This window comes from Salvelinus alpinus, chromosome 29, assembly GCF_045679555.1.
Source record: "Salvelinus alpinus chromosome 29, SLU_Salpinus.1, whole genome shotgun sequence".
NCBI lineage: Eukaryota > Metazoa > Chordata > Actinopteri > Salmoniformes > Salmonidae > Salvelinus > Salvelinus alpinus.
The window spans coordinates 23,114,473-23,139,714 of record NC_092114.1 but is presented as its reverse complement, the minus strand read 5'-3'; the positions used below and the strand labels follow the sequence as shown (position 1 = coordinate 23,139,714).

The 25,242-nt window shown below is 42.6% G+C and overlaps 2 protein-coding genes across 4 annotated transcripts in view; one reads left to right on the top strand and one right to left on the bottom strand.

Annotated features, from left to right (window-relative positions):
• Positions 1-6,842: 6,842 nt before the first annotated feature.
• abitram (actin binding transcription modulator) lies at positions 6,843-10,294 on the top strand. Its single transcript, XM_071375263.1, has 6 exons — positions 6,843-7,062; positions 7,355-7,406; positions 7,612-7,741; positions 9,172-9,248; positions 9,382-9,451; positions 9,604-10,294. Exons 1-6 carry the CDS (start codon positions 6,993-6,995, stop codon positions 9,817-9,819), a joined length of 615 nt encoding a protein of 204 aa, XP_071231364.1. The 5' UTR covers positions 6,843-6,992; the 3' UTR covers positions 9,820-10,294.
• The window catches only part of LOC139559337 (alpha-catulin-like), a 125,640-nt gene continuing 110,677 nt past the window's right edge, over positions 10,280-25,242 (bottom strand). For all 3 annotated transcript variants that reach the window (XM_071375262.1, XM_071375260.1, XM_071375261.1), the window contains exons 14-19: positions 24,075-24,229; positions 22,360-22,408; positions 21,427-21,483; positions 17,122-17,241; positions 12,881-12,964; positions 10,280-12,710 (exon numbers count right to left, since the gene is read on the bottom strand). In XM_071375262.1, coding sequence (XP_071231363.1) covers positions 12,546-12,710; positions 12,881-12,964; positions 17,122-17,241; positions 21,427-21,483; positions 22,360-22,408; positions 24,075-24,229 — 630 coding nt within the window. In that variant the 3' untranslated portion in view covers positions 10,280-12,545. The remainder of the gene's footprint in view (positions 12,711-12,880; positions 12,965-17,121; positions 17,242-21,426; positions 21,484-22,359; positions 22,409-24,074; positions 24,230-25,242) is intronic.

The window sequence follows — 25,242 nt, the reverse complement described above, 5'->3', positions numbered from 1 at the left end:
TGTGACTAACTAGCATGTGTATGGCTTGTATTACCCTGATGGATTTGCCATGAACTAACCTCTCCAAGGTTGTATTACAGGGACATCTAGTGGCATTATAACAGAGAGTAAAAGTCACAATAATGATCCAAGCACACTTTGCTGGAGGAGAGAGGTCAGGGGTTGCACAAGTTGAAAGCTATCCTTTCAGACATTTCGGGAAACGTCAATCAAACGGCTGGGTGCCTATGTGGGCTATTACACAGTAGACCTACTCCACAACAAAACCAGCTGAATGTACAGAAAACTTGACCAGAAAATTTGAAACATGTGAGTGTTCATTCAGATAGAACATTCTTTTGCAAAACCTTAATTACCTACCTGTCCATGTGGGATCTGGCATCCTCATTTAACATGATGTAAAATGGATGGACCTTGGAAGTTTGAAAAGGTTGGTCTATACTGTATCCTCTCAGGAGAATACTGATGGAGATTTGAAATAGAGTCAGCAGTTTTACCCTCTGCTAAGATTCTTTGCATCAGCCTTCCCTAGGGAAGAAGTGAAGAAAAAGTTGTAAATATATGTTGAAATATATTATGTAATAGCTACTGATGTGATAACTATTGGGAAGTGTTGATTGTGAAGGGCATTATTAATTGATGAAACACTTGTTTCGGAGCATTTAGGATTTAACCCAGTTTTAGGGGTTGGATTCATTAGTAATCACATCAAGTTGAGCTTGAAGGGCATGAGAAACTGACAGCTTGTTTGAGGGATCATGTAGGAAACTGCAATGCAGCAACATTGAACCTACGGGTGTTTTCACAAGGTCCCTTTCAGGTAATTTTTATGAATTTAGTGCGGTTCGGTTAATCTTGAGAGGTGGTCTGAGTTCGGTTCGCTTGAATTCCGCGGTCTGGTTCCCTTTTTTAGGGCAATGTGAACACAAAGCTCCCCAGGGTCGCTTGTGGGTGTCTCTTGTGTGTGTTCGCACGTGGCAAGCGTTTGTACATTCACTCTGCCAAAACAGCACACAGCTACAGTCACTCACCCTTCTAGAAAACTTGAAACAGTCTAACCAGTTCTTGTGTCTTGAAGTCGCCTAGGCTAGCTGTTGCTAGCCAACTTCTTTCACCAATTAGTTTCAGCTGGCTGGTGTGTGACTGTGGCAAAATTGGTTTGACATTTTATAGCCTGTCTCTGGGGCTAGTTAGGGACCATCAATAAATTACACAATGCAATGCAAATCAAATCAAATGTATTTATATAGCCCTTCTTACATCAGCTGATATCTCAAAGTGCTGTACAGAAACCCAGCCTAAAATCCCAAACAGCAAGCAATGCAGGTGTAGAAGCACGGTGGCTAGGAAAAACTCCCTAGAAAGGCCAAAACCTAGGAAGAAACCTAGAGAGGAACCAGGCTATGAGGTGTGGCCAGTCCTCTTCTGGCTGTGCCGGGTGGAGATTATAACAGAACATGGCCAAGATGTTCAAATGTTCATAAATGACCAGCATGGTCAAATAATAATAATCACAGTAGTTGTCGAGGGTGCAACAGGTCAGCACCTCAGGAGTAAATGTCAGTTGGCTTTTCATTCAGAGTATCTCTACCGCTCCTGCTGTCTCTAGAGAGTTGAAAACAGCAGGTCTGGGACAGGTAGCACTTCCGGTGAACAGGTCAGGGTTCCATAGCCGCAGGCAGAACAGTTAAAACTGGAGCAGGAGCACGGACTGGTGGACTGGAGACAGCAAGGAGTCATCATGCCAGGTAGTCCTGAGGCATGGTCCTAGGGCTCAGGTCCTTTGAGAGAAAGAAAGAAAGAGAGAAAGAAAGAGAGAATTAGAGAGATTATACTTAAATTCACACAGGACACCGGATAAGACAGGAGAAATACTCCAGATATAACAGACTGACCCTAGCCCCCCGACACATAAACTACTGCAGCCTAAATCCTGGAGGCTGAGACAGGAGAGGTCAGGAGACACTGTGGCCCCATCTGATGATACCCCCAGACAGGGCCAAACAGGCAGGATATAACCCCACCCACTTTGCCAAAGCACAGCCCCCGCACCACTAGAGGGATATCTTCAACCACCAACTTACCATCCTGAGACAAGGCCGAGTATAGCCCACAAAGATCTCCACCACGGCACAACCCAAGGGGGGGCGTCAGTGACTCAACCCACTCAAGTGACACACCCCTCCTAGGGACGGCATGGAAGAGCACCAGTAAGCCAGTGACTCAGCCCCTGTAATAGGGTTAGAGGCAGAGAATCCCAGTGGAGATGTAAATGGGACAATATGAAAATGGGACAATATTTTCATGTTGCAAATATTTAAGTTGTCTTATTTAATGCTTTCAATATTTGTACATGAATTTCTACCATTTATAGTTGGTTTGAGGTTTTTTAAGTCATTGAAATTTGGAGCTATTGACATTTAAAAATATTGTCCCATGTACATTGGTGGGCTTGTGGGCAGGATTGGAAGTAAACCCAACCCAATGAAAACTGTTACGGTAGCCTACCCTTTATTCCGTGACATACTATTTTTTCGTATCATCTTTGACAGTGGAATAAATGTTTTTGACTCATTTCAAAGCCACATAGGCTGATTTCAAAACGAGAAGTTGCTTTTAAGGGGTTCCGTATGTAGCCAAACGTAGCTGCTGCTCATGTTGGTATCTGTACTGATGGCGCAAAAGCCGTGACAGGGAGACATAGTGGAGTGGTAACGCGCGGGCAAGCAGTTGCTCCCGACGCCACAGATGATTTAATTAAATTTTTGGCAGTGAAACGAGGCTACTCAGGCGAGAGAAAACAAGATAACCTCATCGAAATTGCAACAAGCGGTTTTGTGAAAATGTAATTTAATCAGAAGCCACTTCCAGATTTCTGAATTGGGCTGCGCTCAGAGTATCCTGCCTTGGCAAATCGCGCTGTTAAGACACTGATGCCCTTTGCAACCACGTACCTATGTGAGAGTGGTTTCTCGGCCCTCACTAGCATGAAAACTAAATACAGGCACAGACAGTGTGTGGAAAATTATTTAAGACTGATACTCTCTCCAATACAACCCAACATTGCAGAGTTATGTGCCTCCTTTCAAGCACATCCTTCTCATTAATCTGTGGTGAGTTATTCACAATTGTCGATGAACAAATAAGGTTTAATATGTAAGATGGTTAAATAAAGAGCAAACTTATTGATTATTATTATATTATTGTTTGTCCACTTGTCCTATAAGAGCTCTTTGTCACTTCCCACGGGCCGGGTTGTGACAAAAACTCACACTCATTCTTATGTTTAATAAATGTATCGTATAGTGTGTGTGTGGCAGGCTTAATGGCAAAAAAACAACATTTGAGAGTGTTCTGACCCTGGTGCTAGAGGGGGTATGCAGCTAGAGGTTGAATGTTTGAAGGGGTATGGAACTATAAAAAGTTTGGGAACCACTGATCTAGGGTATATACAGGCTTGGGGAGTAACAGATTACATGTAATCAGTTACATGTAACGGATTATTAAAAAACTGTAACTCTAATCCATTACTTACCAGCTAAAATATTGTAATCAAATTACAGATACTTTGGAAAAAATAGATGATTACCTTTAGGATTACTTTTAAATTAAAAAAGGATGTTTGCAAACAAATTATTTGACACTTTTCTGTTTTCTCAATCAAATCCAAATCAGCATTGAAAAAAGTTTAAATTTGTTCAGCCTGAGCAAGTCTGACCACAAGTCAGAGACCACTATGATGACACACCAAAATAATTTGATGAATTGCGGGAAAATAGCAAGAATAGGCTTTTGTAGGCTACAGTCCAAGCTATGTCTTCCAATGGTGTGACTGCTGTCGGTATCCAAAGATTATCCAACTTGAACAAACACTTGGAGGTAAGGAAGACAGCAGTGGTGTAGCCTACAGGCGATACGGATATCACTTACTGATATCTATTGCACTCCACACTGCCCTTTCCCACCTGGACAAAAGGAACACCTATGTGAGAATGCTATTCATTGACTACAGCTCAGCGTTCAACACCATAGTGCCCTCAAAGCTTATCAATAAGCTAATGACCCTGGGACTAAACACCTCTCTCTGCAACTGGATCCTGGACTTCCTGACGGGCCGCCCCCATGTGGTAAGGGTAGGTAAAAACACATCCGCCATGCTGATCCTGAACACAGGGGCCCCCTCAGGGGTGCGTGCTCAGTCCCCTCCTGTACTCCCTGTTCACTCATGACTGCACGGCCAGGCACGACTTCAACACCATCATTAAGTTTGCCGATGACACAACAGTGGTAGGCCTGATCACCGACAATGACGAGACAGCCTATAGGGAGGAGGTCAGAGACCTGGCCGTGTGGTGCCAGGACAACAAACTCTCCCTCAACGTGATCAAGACAAAGGAGATGATTGTGGACTACAGGAAAAAGAGGACCGAGCACTCCCCCATTTTCATCAACGGGGCTGCAGTGGAGCAGTTTGAGAGCTTCAAGTTCCTTGATGTCCACATCACCAACAAACTAACATGGTCCAAGCACACCAAGACAGTCGTGAAGAGGGCACGACAAAACCTATTCCCTCTCAGGAGACTGAAAATATTTGGCAAGGGTCCTCAGATCCGCAAAAGGTTCTACAGCTGCACCATCGAGAGCATCCTGACTGGTTGCATAACTGCCTGGTATGGCAACTGCTCAGCCTTCGACAGCAAGGCACTACAGAGGGTAGTGCGAATGGCCCAGTACATCACTGGGGCCAAGCTTACTGCCATCCAGGACCTCTATACCAGGCGGCGTCAGAGGAAGGCCCTAAAAATTGTCAAAGACTCCAGCCACCCTAGTTATAGACTGTTCTCTCTGCTACAGCACGGCAAGCGGTACCGGAGCGCCAAGTCTAGGTCCAAGAGGCTTCTAAACAGCTTCTACCCCCAAGCCATAAGACTCCTGAACACCTAATCAAATGGCTACCCAGACTATTTTCATTTCCCCCTCCCTTTTACACCGCTGCTACTCTCTGTTGTTATCATCTATGCATAGTCACTTTAATAACTCTACCTACATGTACATATTACCTCAACTAACCGGTGCCCCCACACATTGACTTGTACCAGTACCCCCCTGTATATAGTCTCACTATTGTTATTTTACTGCTGCTCTTCAATTAGTTGTTACTTTTATTTCTTATTGTTATCCGTATTTTTTAAACTGCATTGTTGGTTAGGGGCTAGTAAGTAAGCATTTCACTGTAAGGTCTACACCCGTTGTATTCGGCGCATGTGACTAATACAATTTGATTTGATTTGATGTCTACATAGCGCATTGAGGTGAATCACACTGCTGCTCTCTCATTTAACTATTTGCGCCTTACGGATTGTGGTTATTGTGGATGGCTGTTCACAAATGTAGGCTATATGAGTATTTTAACCCAATAATGGTTGAATTGAACAAGTTTAATCTGCCTATCGAGCATTGTTTTTGCGACCAGTAGACAGCCAGTGAAAAATGCGCTCTTGCAACAGCTGCATAGTGCAGATCTCCCAACTCCTCCGTGGTATTGTTCTCCATACTGTGGGGCTTTTATTGCTCAATCTAATTCGTGCTGATTCAAAAACGTATGTCCATAGTCCTGACGGACACATCCTCAACCTCGCGCCCTTTTGATAGACAAATTGCTGCAAATTATCGAGTATTCAAAGTGTCACCAACAAACAATATAAACAATAGGCCTATAGCAAATGCAGACTATGGCATACATTATTCATTTACATTTACATTTTACATTTAAGTCATTTAGCAGACGCTCTTATCCAGAGCGACTTACAAATTGGTGCATTCACCTTATGATATCCAGTGGAACAACCACTTTACAATAGTGCATCTAACTCTTTTAAGGGGGGGGGGGGGGGGGGGTTAGAAGGATTACTTTATCCTATCCTAGGTATTCCTTAAAGAGGTGGGGTTTCAGGTGTCTCCGGAAGGTGGTGATTGACTCCGCTGACCTGGCGTCGTGAGGGAGTTTGTTCCACCATTGGGGTGCCAGAGCAGCGAACAGTTTTGACTGGGCTGAGCGGGAACTGTACTTCCTCAGAGGTAGGGAGGCGAGCAGGCCAGAGGTGGATGAACGCAGTGCCCTTGTTTGGGTGTAGGGCCTGATCAGAGCCTGAAGGTACGGAGGTGCCGTTCCCCTCACAGCTCCGTAGGCAAGCACCATGGTCTTCACATGCAAATAGCACTTTTCGGTAGTGCTCAAAGCATGCCATTCTATAAGAGCAGTATTTCTCAAAACAATGACCCCAATCAACAAAATCTAAATCATAAACAACAGCTAATTACAATTTGGCTAATCTATATTTGCAGTTTTCCAAGTGCTATTATTGAATATATAGGGGTAATAAATGAATTGTAATTAATGGAAATCTGACCGACTTTGGTTTTTAATGTAAAGATATAGCAAAATCATATTAATATCTGTGGTAAAAAAAGATGACTTAGAAGAAGCCTACATAACCATAAAGTAAAATGCAACATCCATTTATGGCAAGCTATGTACACTCTAACATTGATTTATTCTACAATAGATGTCGTTCAATTGGTAATATTACTTTTTTGTCTTCTAATGCCTCTTATGGGAAAGTAATATAAAAGAAACTGAAAGTAATCCGATTACGTTACTGAGTTTGGGTAACCCCAAAGTTACTTTACTGATTACAATTTTGGACAGGTAACTAGTAATTGTAGCGGATTACATTTAGAAAGCAGCCTACCCAACCCTGGGTATATATATAAATCTTTGGTTGACATCAAGTAATTTCATAACGGATTAAAAGGTTCTCGGAACGTTTGGAATTTCAATTTGAAAGTCTTCCGGATTTTTGAAAGGGACGGACCCGAAGTGTGTAACAGTGTTTACACTCCGTCACGAAATCGAAGCATTTGTACATTTATCTGTCAAACATTTGTCTTTTATTTAGCTAGCTAGCTAATGCCCTTTAGTACTTGTATCAATGGAAGACATGGAGCATAATAAGGCACCCTCTGTCATCGATCGGTATTACACTCGATGGTATAAAACAGGTAACTTATTAGCTAACTAGACATATTTTAGCTAACGTTACCAGTGTTGACCACTGACACTGGGTGTCGACATGAGACCAACACGTGTGTTTTGGCTTTGGTTATGCTAGCTAGCCTGACAGATTTTGCGATGTATTTTCATAGAATTTGCAGTGGACTAATTTCTTTAAGAACTGGCTGGTCCCAAAAAACCCAAACCCGTATCCCTCCTTGTCCATGGTTGCGGACCACTGGCTTCTTTTTTATGAATGAATAAAGTTGTAACGAACGATGTATTCTTCTTTGTGCTTAGATATCAAGGGCAAGGATTGTGAAGACCAGTGCGTTCTTCAGCATTCAAACAGGTAGCTGGCTAAGATAATGTGTTCATTTCCTACTTAAAATTGCCAATGTGCAGCTCTTAAACAAAACTGCAGCTCATCAACGCGTTGCTTTGGGACACAACACTCCCGATGTTGTCCCTGCTTTGCTACCTCCACAGACAACATGATTTATTTTCTGTAAATTTAAACATGGCGCAAATGTGTTCCTGTGGATCTCTTTTGACAGAATCTGTGTCATCACCCTGGCAGAGAGTCACCCTATCCTTCAGAACGGCAGGTCAATCAAGAGCATCAACTATCAGATCAGCGCTGGCTGCAGTCGCCTGCATAACAGAGTGTCTGGGAAGTCAAAGAGAGTATGTACCAATGATGTTTATAAATCCTGCTTTGCTGATGCTATGTTTTGGCCATGGAGAGGCTTTGAAGCAATGGGTTGGCCATATTGGCACTCCTCAGAAAAGTAGTCCTCCATATTTCATTAAAATGTTTCAAGGACAAAGTTACATGTAGGCTATTTAATAAAAATAATAAATTGTAGTGGGGAGGGTAACATTAGTACCATAAAAAAATACTTTAAAGAATATGTTTTAATATACACTTTAATTTAGCATTTTTTTTATGTTTAGCTCACCTACTGTAATATAATTTAAAAGTATGCAATAGAATAAACATGGCCCCAAAAAAGTGCTGAGCGATTAGTCCATCTTGAGGTCGGTTCGGTTTCGATTATTTAGGTTGAATGCTGTAACAATACAGAATAAAACAATTAACTAACAATTAACTGCTTATCACTTATTAACCATAATTTATTCACATTACTTTAAAATATTTAAGTTGTGTATATAAGATTTTTTATTTCATGACATTATTTCATTCCAAGTCATCTCATCTCTATAGAGCTGCTGCCTGACAAAATCACAATTTTAGTAGTTCTTCAAAGGTAATAATGCATACTTTTATGACTGCTGAATACCAACTGTCATTCACTTAGATCATGTGTTCTCAGGTAGAGATACCTTGCGAAGCAACAGCTGCTCTTTATATTCCCCTTACAATTGCCATTCTTCTCTCCAGGCTGCAGCACACTAACCTAATGTAGCAGGCCGGACAAGTAGATGCACAATGGATTATGGGTATTGTAGTTAATTACCAAGTTATATGCGCTAATATTGGCCTGTTGGAAACTACAACTCCCTATTACATCTCACAGTTCAGGCTGGATCTGATTTATCTCTAGAGTAACTGAAATGTGAGCATTGAGATCACATAAAAAAATTAAAGAAATGGAATTCAAATAATTGAACCTACTTTTCAGTTAATCGCTCAGCACTACTAAAAACAAATGTAGACATTAGTGAATGCATTTCTATAGTTAAATATTTTTTACAATGGTGTGGGAGTGCCAAGATGGAGGTGTGGTGGCATCAAAACAAATCATTGGTATGTACTGCTAAAACTTAAGTGATTTTTGTTGTTGTTAATATAGTCTAGTATATTGTTACATTTTAGTCATTTAGCAGACACTGCAACTTACAGAAGAAGTTTGGGTGAAGTGCCTTGAGCAAGGGCACAGACTTTTCACCTAGTCTGCTTCAGGATTTGAACCAGCGACCTTTCGGTTACTGGCCCAAAGCTCTTAACGGCGAGGCTACCTGCCGTAAGGATACTCTGGCGTATTAGGATTATTATTATATTTTACACTACTATTACATATACTATGGTATTGACATCCTTTGATTTTCTGTCTTGTGACTGTCAAACTAACACGTGTCTTCTTCATTTCCAGGGAGGACAGTTCCTCACAGAGTTCGCTCCTTTGTGTAGAATAACATGTACAGATGGTGTGGAGTACACCATTTACAGGTGATTACAACCTTTGCTGCTCTTGTATTAGGATTTTCACCTCTGGAGATAATCTACCCTTTATGGTTAGTGCCATTCACTACTCAGGTCTTTTTAAATTAGCCTGAAATATAATCCTGGTTAATCTTTTCAGCTGCATAAGGGGTCGGCTATTGGAGGTCAATGAGGATATTCTTGAAAGACCAGAACTTTTACTGGGAAAGGTGAGGAACATTTCCATAAGCTTCATACCAGTTAAAACACATTTTTGGTCAATCTAATGTTCCCCATTTACATATACCCCATTGAGATGGTAAATCACATTACCATTAACATGGCTAACTGTCCTACCTGTCTTTCATGTGTATTTGACCAGCCTTCCACTGAGGGATACATTGCGGTCATCCTCCCTAAAATAGAGGAGAGCAAGACGGTCACTAATGGTCTCCTTAGCAGAGAGGAGTACGAGAGTGTTGTCTCTAAACGGACCAGAAGCACCCAGCCAGAGCCACAGCCAGAGCCACAGCCAGAGCCATGCTTAGGAATGGGGTCACAGGGACTCCTCACACTCTCCTCAGCCCAGCTGGAGTGACCTTTCCTGGGGCAGCTCTGTTGGAGGGGGTCCCTCGTCTCAGGCCCAGCCAGACCTAGGTACTTACATCACAGCATAGTGCATACCCCTGTCCAGATATGGACTTATGCCTGTGGTGGATGACAGTGCAGATATCTGGGGTGCTGGAGGTAATGCACTGTGCCTTTTAAGTTCTCTAGCCTCTACCTTACCTGTAGGCAGTCCAGGGCAAATACTGTTTTGTTTGCTTTGATGTAACATGAATAAATTCAGAGCCAGTTAAGTTTTATTAGATACCTTTTTTAAATGTTTTGCTCTTTATTATGATCGTTGATGGAACGTGACATTTATTTTCAAAGGAGGAAGTCTAAGATATTTCCATTATGTCAGTATGTACCAAACAAGTCCACATTTTTGTTCTGTTAGATAAATATGTATTTTTTGTGTACTGTACATACCTTAATAAATGACACAATCAAACCTGTTTTAAGAAAAATAATGTTTATTTAGATTTGTGTTCTGTTTATCAATCATTCAACTGTCAAAAGGATAGATGGTCTAAAAGTACATCTGTTTCTGCACATCTGTGGTTTCTTTACTCAACAGAAGATGACATTAGCTACAGCCATACACAATCAACTCTAAAGCTTTATATGGTTATGCAGTCTTCACACTAACCATTCAGTTTTAGTAGTACCAGAATCGTCACCTCAGTGGCTATAGCTACAGGTAACTGCCAAAATAAAGGAAACGCCAACATAGTGTCTTAATGGGCCACCACCAGCCGCCAGAACAGCTTCAATTCACCTTGGTATAGATTCTACAAGTGTCTGGAACTCTATTGGAGGGATGCGACACCATTCTTCCACTAGAAATTCCATCATTTTGTGTTTTGTTGATGGTGGCGTCGCTCCAGAATCTCCCATAAGTGTTCAATTGGGTTGAGATCTGGTGAATGAGACACACACACCCTTTAAACCCCCTGTGCTCCTTTGAGACCCCTCTTTCAAAGTCACAGATCTCTTCTAGCCATGGTAGCCAAAATACTGGGCAACTGGGTGTTTTTATACATGACCCTAAGCATGATGGGAAGTTACTTTATTAACTCAGGAACCATACCTGTGTGGAGGCACCTGCTTTCAATATACTTTGTATCTGTCATTTACTCAAGTGTTTCCTTTATTTTGGCAGTTACCTGTATATATCTATGCTTCAAGTACCATAATAATACACTGTAATACACAATAGCCCACAAGGCAGTCTTCGCCTGTGTCCCAAATGACACCCTTTTCCAGTGTTTTCCAAACTAGGGGTCACGAGAGAAACTGAAGAAAAAAGAAATTGCACTTGGTTCATAGAACAGGGGTCACATCAGTAATCTCCAGTAGCCACTAGATGCAGTTATAATAAGGTTTCTGTTTTCTTCCTACAAATGTGGCTCAGTCCTTTGAATGGTTTAAGCTCTAAAATATTATGACCCATCACTGAAAGATAAGACTCTCAGGAACACCTACAATGCCCACAAGCCACACAGAACTAATTAGAACAGGCACTAAATCAGACCGGAGGAAAAATAACATCATGTTCTTCTCTACACAGAAGATCTTACAAAATGATTGCCTGATAATCTTCTGAACTTCCCAATACCTTTCTGATGCATTTCCGTCACTTCAAACCATACTTTAGATTGAAATACTGTCAAAAATACTGTCAAAAGTAGTGTCAGACTGATTTGTAATACTGTCATTGCCCCAATTAAAAAAGTAAACAGACATTGATTACATACATTTTTTCAAAATTCTGACCAAAATGGGGTCGCGGGCCAAAATATTTTGCGAAACCAGGTGCACTACTTTTGACCAGAGACCTATGGGCGCTGGTCAAAAGTAGTGCACTGAATAGGGTGCCATTTGGGACATACCCTTAATTACAAGTACACTTCATAAGGAACAGCTACAAAACCACAGTTGATTTGACTCATGCGCTAGTAGGCCAGCAATCTTTTAGATGTCTTCTGAAAAATGCATAAAACAGTATACCACAAACACTGAATGTGATTCAATACTCTAAAGACAGTAGAAAGTCAATTGGATAAAATTGTCTCCGCCTCTGCTGAAATGGAGCAATAATATGAGCCTTATGTTTCAGTCTATTAGCAAGCCAAGTGTCATAATACCCTGATTAAACCATCCATGTACTCTCTTATTTGGCATCAAAGTGAGAGCATTGATATCACTCAATAATTACTAAACCATGATGGGATTTGGTTGGCGTACAACAGTGAGAGAAACAGCAGAAAGCGGGCCTGCTACCAGGTCTGTTTGGGCTGTCCTGCCAACTCCTCATGACAATGGCCATAGAAGTTGATAAGACAGCCAAAACTGATCTGGGACCAGGCAATCAGAAAGCTGGTTTAACAGCCCAAATTACAGGGATTGATAAAAGGAGATTAAAAGACATGTCAGGTGATGGCATCATGCACTGGCGATGGATTTCATTACAGCATATATTTTTTATATTTGTTCATACATCTGCTGTATTTGGCTGAGATGTGCTACAGGTAACAGTTACACCACAAAGCGAATGGGCTGATTACACTGACAGAGGCACGTGTGAGTGGGGTGGGTGCACTGCTATTATGTCTGCGTGAGTGAGGTTTCATGTATGTCGCCCCCTGGTGGTCGACAATGGTACGCTCCAACTCTGATAGGTGATACAGGTTAGGGATCAAAGGTCGCTGGACTGGACTACTTGCTCTCCAGGAAGGTGAGGTTGGCCATATGCTGCTCCAGGGATTTGACCCCGAAGCCGTTGCTGTTCTTGCCATTGAGCACGTTGTCTTTGACGGCCGTGGACGACTGCCTGTCCGTCCAGCTTTGTGGAGAACCCAGATTGCTTCTCTCTGACTTATACTGGAGACACAGACACAGGATAAGGTAGAGTAATAAAACATTGGAAAATGACCACCATTGATATATTCATCTGTACTTAAAAAAAGTGTACTCAAACCCCAGTAAACATTGGTAAGAGGGTGCACTTGAACCACTTGGTAGATGAGCTGATGTCAACTGTGACCTCTCACCTTTCTGACAATCTTGTTACAGACTGGCAGGAGGTAGATCACCACAGTAATGATGGCTCTAGTGTTCTGAATGGAGGAATCCACCTAGAGACAGACAGAGAAAGATTTCAAAAACATGTCAAGGATGGTGGTCTGATAGAATGTAATAATTATGATTACAACATAAAGATACAGATAATGGTAAAACAAATAATGGTATGTATACATGGGAAAGCTGATGTATACATGGGACACTAGTAAGAATCTAATAATTACCATCTAAGTTGTCTCACTACAGAGTGTTTCTAAACCAACACTAGACACACCAAACACACACAACCTCCATCTCCTGCTCCCTTTAAAAATACTTTTCAGCAATGACCTTTGCCTGATTAAAACACCCTTAATTCCCTTGTGACGGACAGAGAGGCCCGATCTGTCTGGCTAATGACAACTTGAGGGGAAAGCCAATGCCTATCTAACAGATCCACATTAATCAGAGAAGCCCAATGGTTGTGTCCCAAATGGCACCCTATTCCCAACATAATGCACTACTTTTGACCAGAATCCTATGGGCCCTATATAGGGAATAGGATGCCATTTGGGATGTACACCATGTTATTCTCTATTCTCTCATCCTGATTGTAACCTTTCCCATTAGTACAAGGTGACCCGTGTCAGTTCATCACTGTCCAACAGATTTTAAGAGGTTCATTAAGCTCAGTGTCATTATAGGGTTTAATTTTACAATAATGTTTTTATGATTGACCTCTGTCTGTAAAACAGTAACAAATGTTTGCCCAATGCTGCCAATGCTGTATTAAGAATGGGTTGACTGTCTCTTTTCATTGCAGTTCATCAATACTCCTTTGCCGGTTTCTTTTCAGTGCCGGTTTCTCTCACGCTCCCTATAACCATGGCCATGTCTGAATACCCATACTTGCGTTGTAAATATTAGGCATTTTAGTTATGCTAAAGAGTTAGTTTTATAGTATGTGCAATTTAGAACATTTTGTACGCTTTAAATGCCAGGATGTCGTACTGTATTTTGAGACACGTGTGTCTGACAACAGCTGATAATCAGCTGAGGGGACGCGCTGTACCAAAATGAACGAATGGCGGGAATCAACGCAATTTTTTATTTATTTATTTCACCTTTATTTAACCAGGTAGGCTAGTTGAGAACAAGATCTCATTTACAACTGCGACCTGGCCAAGATAAAGCAAAGCAGGTTGACACATACAACAACACAGAGTTACACATGGAGTAAACAAACATACAATCAAAAATACAGTAGAAAAGTCTATATACAGCATGTGCAAATGAGGTAGGATAAGAGAGGTAAGGCAATAAATGGGCCATGGTGACAAAGTAATTACAATATAGCAATTAAACACTGGAATGGCAGAATGTGCAGAAGATGAATGTGCAAGTAGAGATACTGGGGTGCAAAGGAGCAAGATAAATAAGTAAATAAATACAGTATGGGGATGAGGTAGATTGGATGGGCTATTTACAGATGAGCTATGTACAGGTGCAATGATCTGCGAGCTGCTCTAACAGATGGTGCTTAAAGCTAGTGAGGGAGGTAAGAGTCTCCAGCTTCAGTGATTTTTGCAGTTTGTTCCGGTCATTGGCAGCGGAGAACTAGAAGGAGAGGCGGCCAAAGGAAGAATTGGCTTTGGGGGTGACCAGTGAGATATACCTGCTGGCGCGCGTGCTACGGATGGGTGCTGCTATGGTGACCAGTGAGCTGAGATAAGGCGGGGCTTTACCTAGCAGAGACTTATAGATGACCTGGAGCCAGTGGGTTTGGCGACGAGTATGAAGTGAGGGCCAGCCAACGAGAGCATACAGGTCGCAGTGGTGGGTAGTATAGGGTGCTTTGGTGACAAAACGGATGGCACTCTGATAGACTGCATCCAATTTGTTGAGTATTGTGTTGGAGGCTATTTTGTAAATGACATCGGTGGTCAGTTTTACGAGGGTATGTTTGGCTGCATGAGTGAAGGATGCTTTGTTGCGAAATAGGAAGCCGATTCTAGATTTAATTTTGGATTGGAGATGTTTAATGTGAGTCTGGAAGGAGAGTTTACAGTCTAACCAGATACCTAGGTATTTGTAGTTGTCCACATATTCTAAGTCAGAACCGTCCAGAGTAGTGATGCTGGACGGGCGGGCAGGTGCGGGCAGCGATCGGTTGAAGAGCATGCATTTAGTTTTACTTGCATTTAAGAGCAGTTGGAGGCCACAGAAGGAGAGTTGTATGGCATTGAAGCTCGTCTGGAGGTTAGTTAACACAGTGTCCAAAGAAGGGCCAGATGTATACACAATGGTGTCGTCTGCGTAGAGGTGGATCAAAGAATCACCAGCAGCAAGAGCGACATCATTGATGTATACAGAGAAGAGAGTCGGCCCGAGAATTGAACCCTGTGGCACCCCCATAGAGACTGCCAGAGGTCCAGACAACAGACCCTCCGATTTGACACACTGAACTCTATCAGAGAAGTAGTTGATGAACCAGGCGAGGCAATCATTTGAGAAACCAAGGCTGTTGAGTCTGCCAATAAGAATGTTGTGATTGACAGAGTCGAAAGCCTTAGCCAGGTCGATGAATACTGCTGCACAGTAATGTCTCTTATCGATGGTGGTTATGATATCGTTTAGGACCTTGAGCGTGGCTGAGGTGCACCTATGACCAGCTCTGAAACCAGATTGCATGGCAGAGAAGGTACGGTGGGATTCGAAATGTTCGGTAATCTGTTTGTTAACTTGGCTTTCGAAGACCTTAGAAAGGCAAGGTAGAATAGATATAGGTCTGTAGCAGTTTGGGTCTAGAGTGTCTCCCCCTTTGAAGAGGGGGATGACCGCGGCAGCTTTCCAATCTATGGGAATCTCAGACGATACGAAAGAGAGGTTGAACAGGCTAGTAATAGGGGTTGCAACAATTTCGGCAGATCATTTTAGAAAGAGAGGGTCCAGATTGTCTAGCCCGGCTGATTTGTAGGGGTCCAGATTTTGCAGCTCTTTCAGAACATCAGCTATCTGGATTTGGGTGAAGGAGAAGTGGGGGAGGTTTGGGCGAGTTGCTGTGGGGGGTGGAGGGCTGTTGATCGGGGTAGGGGTAGCCAGGTGGAAAGCATGGCCAGCTGTAGAAAAATGCTGATTGAAATTCTCAATTATAGTGGATTTATCGGTGGTGACAGTGTTTCCTAGCCTAAGTGCAGTGGGCAGCTGGGAGGAGGTGCTCTTATTCTCCATGGAATTTACAGTGTCCCAGAACTTTTTTGAGTTTGTGCTACAGGATGCACATTTCTGCTTGAAAAAGCTAGCCTTAGCTTTCCTAACTGCCTGTGTATATTTGTTCCTAACTTCCCTGAAAAGTTGCATATCACGGGGGCTGTTCGATGCTAATGCAGAACGCCACAGGATGTTTTTGGGCTGGTCAAGGGCAGTCAGGTCTGGAGAGAACCAAGGGCTATATCTGTTCCTGGTTCTACATTTTTTGAATGGGGCATGCTTATTTAAGATGGTGAGGAAGGCACTTTTAAAGAATAACCAGGCATCCTCTACTGACGGGATGAGGTCAATATCCTTCCAGGATACCCGGGCCAGGTCAACTAGAAAGGCCTGCTCACTGAAGTGTTTTAGGGAGCGTTTGACAGTGATTAGGGGTGGTCGTTTGACCGCAGACCCATTACGGATGCAGGCAATGAGGCAGTGATCTCTGAGATGAAAACAGCAGAGGTGTATTTGGAGGGCATGTTGGTAAGGATGATATCTATGAGGGTGCCTGTGTTTACGGATTTGGGGTTGTACCTGGTGGGTTCATTGATAATTTGTGTGAGATTGAGGGCATCAAGCTTAGATTGAGCATTAGATGATGCATTCTCTGCAGGATGGGCCTTGTATGCTGATATTTGTTGCTTACCACATTTGTTTTTTACTAAACAGTACGTTCTAAACAGTATGTAGTACAATTAGTATACACAGTCTGCAGTTTAAGTGAGTAGTAGGCAAGCTAGATTTTGGACAATGGTTTATTTCAACATGGTAGAACCATATTTATAGTCATGTGCTCTCCTGGCAATATTTGTATTGTATTCTGTATGACAAATCTAATTAATAAACTAATCCTTTGTGGACTAGTGTAACATAGAACTTAAATAAAAGTGGATTTCATTACAAAAACAAATCCAGTCATTGACAACAACACCATAGTTCAACATATTATGTACAGCTAGTATATCAATAATAATACCTTCTGGAAGGTGGCAGTCTTGCCCTGTACCGGCGTCCTCACCCCCATCTGCAGCTGCTGACATAAGCCCATAAGCTTCTCCATCTCCGACAGCACTGCCACCTTCTCTTCATCCATCAGCTGTTGAACAGGAATCAGGAGAGAAATATTTAGTCAAAACACAAGTCAAAATCTGATGACAAAATAAAGACGTTAAGTTTTATGAAAATAAAAGTACAAATGTGATCACCAAAAATGAAATGTAGTTTTAGAAAAATAAAAGTGAAAATGTGATCACCAAAAATGAAATGTAGTTTTAGAAAAATAAAATTGAAAATGTGATCATAAAATAAAAAAGGGAGCACAGCAAAGGTATAGGAGGTTAGGATGGAGTAGATGTATTCAAATCTAACAGTGCCTAAAGTCTCTCATTTGGGCCAAAAAAAGTGAATGATATTATCGTACATTAGAATAGATCTCTGTAGTACCATTCACATCCTCTGGTAATAATACTAATAAAAGTGTTTCAATTGAAAACGTTAAGGCTAATTAGCATAAATAACTTGTGCAGCTGCACAAGCCTGCTTCATTCCAGAGTGGTGGGGAATCGATTAGCCAATGTTTGTTTGAAGTAATTAATCAAATGCTGCTGAGCTGAAGTGCTGCATGTGTTGATTATGTATTAGTAGTTTGTGTGTGTGTGTGTGTGTGTGTGCCTGCGTGTGTGTGCATATGCACATTTGCCTGCACACGTGTGTGCGTGTGTGTATTAGTGTTTGGGTGCCCTCTCCAGAGAACAGGGTTAGCCAATGCTGATAACCACATTGCCACTTTCCCCAGAGACGGATGGCAGTCATTAATGTCTGTCAGAGGGGGGCATTTAATTAAACTCCAGGACCTGGGCACTTTGGAGAGAGGGAGGCATACTAACTTGTTTCTTTGATTTGAGTACAGAGGAAACTGAAACTGGTTAACAGGATTAATTTCCTGCCCTGTGTATGTGATTTACGGTCATGCAGTAGGCTACCTGGGTGGAGAATCAAATCAAATGTTATTTGTCACGTGCTGAATACAACTGCTGTAGACTTGACTGTGAAATGCTTGTTTACAAGCCCTTCCCAACGAAGCAGAGTAACATAAGAGGAAATAGTAACACAAGCAATAAAATAACTTGCAAGAATGGAGGTACACAGAACAAAAATATAAAGTTTCATGAGCTGAAATAAAAGATCCCAAAAATGCACAAAAAGCTTATTTCTCTCAAATTGTGTAAAAATGTGTTTACATCCCTGTTAGTGAGCACTTATCCTTTGCCAAGATAATCCATCCACCTGACAGGTGTGGCATATTATAAGCTGATTAAACCTCATGATCATTACACAGATGCACCTTGTGCTGGGGATAATAAAAGGCCACTCTAAAATGTGCAGCTTTGTCACACAATGCCACAGATTGCTGCAGTCAGATGCAATTGTCATGCTGACTGCAGGAATATCCACCAGAGCTGTTTCCAGATAATTGAATGTTAATTTCTCTACCATAAGCCGCCTCAAATGTCGTTTTAGAGAATTTGGCAGTACATCCAACCGGCCTCACAACCGCAGACCCCGTGTAACCACGCCAGCCCAGGACCTCCACAACTGGCTTCTTCACCTACGGGATCGTCTGAGACCAGCCACCCGAACAGCTGATTAAACTGTGGGTTAGCACAACCAAAGAATTTCTGCACAAACTGTCAGAAACTGTCTCAGGGAAGCTCATCTGCATGCTCGTTATCTTGACCTGACTACAGTTCGGCTCACCTTCGATGGCCAACGGGTCGCTGGAGAAGTGTGCTCTTCATGGATGAATCCCGGTTTCAACTGTACCGGGCAGCGTGTATGGCGTTGTGTGGGCAAGCGGTTTGCTGATGTCAATGTTGTGAACAGAGTGCCCCATGATGGCATGATAATGTGCAGCTTCATGTCACAAGGATCTCTACACAATTCCTGGAAATTGATAATATCCCAGTTCTTCCATGGCCTACATATTCAGACATGTCACCCATTCAGCATGTTTGTGATGCTCTGGATCGATGTGTACGACAACATGTTCCAGTTTCTGCAAATATCCATCAACTTCGCACAGCCATTGAAGAGGAGGGGGACAACATTCCACAGGCCACAATCAAGAGACTGATTAAATCTATGCGAAGGAGATGTTTCACAGTGCATGGGGAAAATGGTGGTCACAACAGATACAGGCTGGTTTTCTGATCCACACCCCTACCTTTTTTGTAAGGTATCTGTGACCAACATATCCATATCTGTATTCCCAGTCATGTGAAATCCATAGATTTCAATTGACTGATTTTCTTATATGAACTGTAACTCAGTAAAATCTCTGAAATTGTTGCATGTTGCGTTTATATTTTGGTTCAGTATATACAGGGAGTACCAGTACCAGATCAATGTGCAGAGGTACGAGGAACTTGAGGTAGATATGTACATAAAGGCAGGGTAAAGTGACTAGGCATCAGGATAGATAATAATAAGGTATTTGAGGTAGATATGTACATAAAGGCAGGGTAAAGTGACTAGGCATCAGGATAGATAATAATAAGGTATTTGAGGTAGATATGTACATGAAGGCAGGGTAAAGTGACTAGACATCAGGATAGATAATAATAAGGTATTTGAGGTAGATATGTACATGAAGGCAGGGTAAAGGGACTAGGCATCAGGATAGATAATAATATGGTATTTGAGGTAGATATGTACATGAAGGCAGGGTAAAGGGACTAGGCATCAGGATAGATAATAATAAGGTATTTGAGGTAGATATGTACATAAAGGCAGGGTAAAGTGACTAGGCATCAGGATAGATAATAATAAGGTATTGAGGTAGATATGTACATGAAGGCAGGGTAAAGTGACTAGGCATCAGGATAGATACTAATAAGGTATTTGAGGTAGATATGTACATGAAGGCAGGGTAAAGGGACTAGGCATCAGGATAGATAATAATAAGGTATTTGAGGTAGATATGTACATGAAGGCAGGGTAAAGTGACTAGACATCAGGATAGATAATAATAAGGTATTTGAGGTAGATATGTACATGAAGGCAGGGTAAAGTGACTAGGCATCAGGATAGGTAATAATAAGGTATTTGAGGTAGATATGTACATGAAGGCAGGGTAAAGTGACTAGGCATCAGGATAGATAATAATAAGGTATTTGAGGTAGATATGTACATGAAGGCAGGGTAAAGGGACTAGGCATCAGGATAGATAATAATAAGGTATTTGAGGTAGATATGTACATGAAGGCAGGGTAAAGTGACTAGGCATCAGGATAGATAATAATAAGGTATTTGAGGTAGATATGTACATGAAGGCAGGGTAAAGTGACTAGGCATCAGGATAGATAATAATAAGGTATTTGAGGTAGATATGTACATGAAGGCAGGGTAAAGGGACTAGGCATCAGGATAGATAATAATAAGGTATTTGAGGTAGATATGTACAAGGCAGGGTAAAGGGACTAGACATCAGGATAGATAATAATAAGGTATTTGAGGTAGATATGTACATGAAGGCAGGGTAAAGTGACTAGGCATCAGGATAGATAATAATAAGGTATTTGAGGTAGATATGTACATGAAGGCAGGGTAAAGGGACTAGGCATCAGGATAGATAATAATAAGGTATTTGAGGTAGATATGTACATGAAGGCAGGGTAAAGGGACTAGACATCAGGATAGATAATAATAAGGTATTTGAGGTGGATATGTACATGAAGGCAGGGTAAAGGGACTAGGCATCAGGATAGATAATAATAAGGTATTTGAGGTAGATATGTACATGAAGGCAGGGTAAAGTGACTAGGCATCAGGATAGATAATAATAAGGTATTTGAGGTAGATATGTACATGAAGGCAGGGTAAAGTGACTAGACATCAGGATAGATAATATTAAGAGTAAAATAAAGAACAGAGTAGCAGCAGCAAATGACAAGTCTAAAAGTGAGTGTGTGCATGTGTGTGTGTAATGTGTAAGAATGTGTGTTTGTGTTGTGTTCGTGTGTTTGTCCGTATGTAGTGTATGTGAATGTGTGTGGGTTTTGTGTGGGCGTGTCAATGTAGTATGTGTGACTGAGTGTGTATACGGTGTGTATATAAAGTCTAGTGAGAGTGCGTAGGGTCAATGCAAGACAGAGTCAGTGCAGTTCGGGTACCATTCATTGACTATTTAGCTGACTGGCTATTTAGCAGTCTTATGGCTTAGGGGTAGAAGCGATCTCGGAGCCTGTGTGTTTTTTGTGTGGTTGCGTGCGTGCATGTGTACCTGGATGGAGAAAGTGTGTAGTGAAGAACACAGCTGGAGTCCCTCCTCAGAAAGCACCTGCAGAAAGAGAAGAAAAAGGGAACGAGAAGTCAAAGAGCATGACTCACTTCACTGGCAGAACATTCTGAACACTGGTCTGGCAAATCTATCAGCCAAGTACTGTCAATTACACTCAATGGCTGTATGGTAAGTAGCCGGGAGGATGTGAACAAGACCAGAACACACTGTTGGTTTTCAAATTCAAAAGGTGCATTTCAATCAGCCAATCAGTGAGCAGCCAATTACGATAATTGCAGGTTACATTTTGCTGTGTGAAAAGGTAGAGTTATATAAAGTATAGTTGCAACTCTATGATCTCTCTCTCTCTCTCTCTCTCTCTCTCTCTCTCTCTCTCTCTCTCTCTCTCTCTCTCTCTCTCTCTCTCTCTCTCTCTGCCCCTCTCTCTCTGCCTCTCTCTCTCTGCCTCTCTCTCTCTGCCTCTCTCTCTCTCTCTGCCACTCTCTCTCTGCCTCTCTCTCTCTCTCTCTCTCTCTCTCTCTGCTCTCTCTCTGCCTCTCTCTCTCTGCCTCTCTCTCTCTGCCTCTCTCTCTCTCTCTCTCTCTCTCTCTCTCTCTCTCTCTCTCTGCCTCTCTCTCTCTGCCTCTCTCTCTCTGCCTCTCTCTCTCTGCCTCTCTCCCTGCCTCTCTCTCTGCCTCTCTATATTAAGTGCAGGCCGGGGCACTCCACTCCTCTATTCATCCTCTCGTTACCACAGACAAATTATTGTCTTGCGCTTTTTAATACAGTATTGATTCTGTCTTCTCCCAGGGACGTGGTTGTCCTTAATGGCACCTGGGACAGATTCAATTAAAGCCCTGTACGAAGTAGATGAGGATGAAGAGAGAGGAGAGGGATGAGTGGAGTGGAGGACAGGGGGCATGTACAGTACTTTACCTCAGCCTGATGGAAAAGTTCCGTGGTTGTCTTCAGTAGGCCCTCCCCCCTACACAATCGATACAGGAAATGAACGAAAAATGGAACAGAGTGAATTATATATTTCCTGATGATAACAACTGATAAAGCACACTACATGGCCAAAAGTATGTGGATACCTGCTCGTTGAACATCTCATTCCAAAATCATGGGCATTATATGGAGTTGGTCCCCCCCATTGCTGCTATAACAGCCTCCACTCTTCTGGGAAGGCTTTCCACTGGACTTCCATTCAGCAACAAGAGCATTAGTGAGGTCGGGCACTGATGTTGTGCGATTAGGCCTGGCTCAGGTCGGCGTTCCAATTCATCCCAAAGGTGTTCGATTTAGTTGTGTGCAGGCCAGTCAAGTTCTTCCACACCAATCTCAACAAACCATTTCTGTATGAACCTCACTTTGTGCACGGGGGCATTGTCATCCATAGCCTGCCCCAGACCATTATTCCTCCTCCAACAACACTTAACAGTTGCCACTATGCATTGGGGCAGGTAGCGTTTTCCTGGCCCCTGCCAAACCCAGATTCGTCCGTCGAACTTCCAGATGGTGAAGTGTCATTCATCACTCCAGAGAACGCGTTTCCACAGCTCCAGAGTCCAATGGCGGCGAGTTTTACACCACTCCAGCCGACGCTTGGCATTGCGTATGGTGATCTTAGGCTTGTATGCGGCTGTTTGGCCATGGAAACCCATTTCAAGAAGCTCCCGATGAACAGTTATTGTGCGACGTTGCTTCCGAGGACAGACGATTTTTTACGCGCAACGCACTTCAGCACTCCCGTTCTGTGAGCCGTTGTTGATCCTAGACGTTGTTGCTCCTAGACGTTTCCACTTCACAATAATAGCACTTACAGTTGACCGAGGCAGCTCTAGCAGGGTACATACAGTATTTGACTAACTGACTTGTTGGAATGGTGGCATCCTATGATGCCAAGTTGCCAAGTGCCAAGTGGAAAGCCACTGAGCTCTTCAGTACGGGCCATTCTACGGCCAATGTTTGTCTATGGAGATTGCATGGCTATGTGCTTGATTTTATACACCTGCCTGAACGGTCTGGCTGAAATAGCCAAATCCACATACTTTTGGCCATGTAGTGTATATTGACTATGCACATCATATCAACAAGATTTGTGATGGCATCTGTGTCCTCTACTTCTATATCCATACAGAGGTGGTCAATACCTGGCTGGTGGTCAATACCTGGCTGGTGGTCAATACCTGGCTGGTGGTCAATACCTGGCTGGTGGTCAATACCTGGCTGGTGGTCAATATCTGGCTGGTGGTCAATACCTGGCTGGTGGTCAATACCTGGCTGGTGGTCAATACCTGGCTGGTGGTCAATATCTGGCTGGTGGTCAATACCTGGCTGGTGGTCAATACCTGGCTAGTGGTCAATACCTGGCTGGTGGTGTATACCTGGCTGGTGGTCAATACCTGGCTGGTGGTCAATACCTGGCTAGTGGTCATTACCTGGCTAGTGGTCAATACCTGGCTGGTGGTCAATACCTGGCTGGTGGTCAATACCTGGCTGGTGGTCAATACTTGGTTGATGGCCAATACATGGCTGGTGCAAAGTACCTGGCTGGTGCAAAGTACCTTGCTGTAAAAGGAGTTGCAATCTTCTGTCACACAAAAGCAACCAGACAGACAGGCAGACAGACAGACAGACAGACGGTCTACCTGGTGAAGAGGTGCATGGAGTAGGCCATGCTGGACAAGCTCTGGCCCTGGCGGACGATGTCATGCTCCTGGTCCTCCCACTTCTCCACCTCCGTGTCCACGTCTGAAGTCAGAAGACGCAGCTCTAGACCCAACTTGGCTATGGTGCTCTGCTCCTGAAGAAAGAAAGATAACGGATCCCTTATTTGTTAATAGTTAATAATCCCATCCGAAAGTACAGAACAAAGTAGGACTCAGTTTCCCGATAGTGATGGAACACACAGTACCAGTCAAACGTTTGGACACACCTTCTCATTCCAGGGTTTTTCTTTATTTTGACTATTTTCTCCATTGTAGAATAATAGTGAAGACTTCAAAACCATGAAATAACACATGGAATTATGTAGTAACCAAAAAAATGTTAAACAAATCAAAATATATTTTATATTGGAGATTTTTCAAAGTAGCCACCCTGTGCCTTGATGACAGCTTTGCACACTCTTGGCATTCTCTCAACCAGCTTCATGAGGTAGCCACCTGGAATGCATTTCAGTTAACAGTTGTGCCTTGTGACAAGGTAGGGGTGGTATACAGAAGATAGTCCTATTTGGTAAAAGACCGAGTCCATATTATGGCAAGAACAGCTCAAATAAGTAAAGAGAAATGACAGTCCATCATTACTTTAAGACATGAAGGTCAGTCAATCTTGAAAATGTCAAAAACGTTGAAACTTTTTTCAAGTGCAGTCGCAAAAACCATCACGCGTTATGATGAAACTGTCTCTCATGAGGACCGCCACAGGAAAGGAAGACCCAGAGTTACCTCTGCTGCAGAGGATAGGTTCAGATTGCAGCCCAAATAAATGCTTCACAGAGTTCAAGTAACAGACACAGCTCAACCTCAACTGTTCAGTGGAGACTCACTGAACAGTCTTTGCAGGCCTTCATGGTCGAATTCCTGCAAAGAAACCTCTACTAAAGGACACCAATATGAAGAGACTTGCTTGGGCCAAGAAACACGAGCAATGAACATTAGACCGCTGTGTCTTTGTGAGACAGAGTAGGTGAGCGGATGATTTCCGCATTTGTGGTTCCCACCGTGAAGCATGGAGGAGGAGGTGTGATGGTGCTTTGCTGGTGACACTGTCAGTGATGTATTTAGAATTCAAGGCACACTTAACCAGCATGGC

Bases quoted from the DNA above. Each gene is read 5' to 3' on its own strand.
- abitram (XM_071375263.1), top strand. From the start codon at position 6,993: ATGGAAGACATGGAGCATAATAAGGCACCCTCTGTCATCGATCGGTAT. The intron at 7,407-7,611 runs GTAGCTGGCTAA...CTCTTTTGACAG, and splicing joins GTTCTTCAGCATTCAAACAG to AATCTGTGTCATCACCCTGG. The intron at 7,742-9,171 runs GTATGTACCAAT...CTTCATTTCCAG, and splicing joins TGTCTGGGAAGTCAAAGAGA to GGAGGACAGTTCCTCACAGA.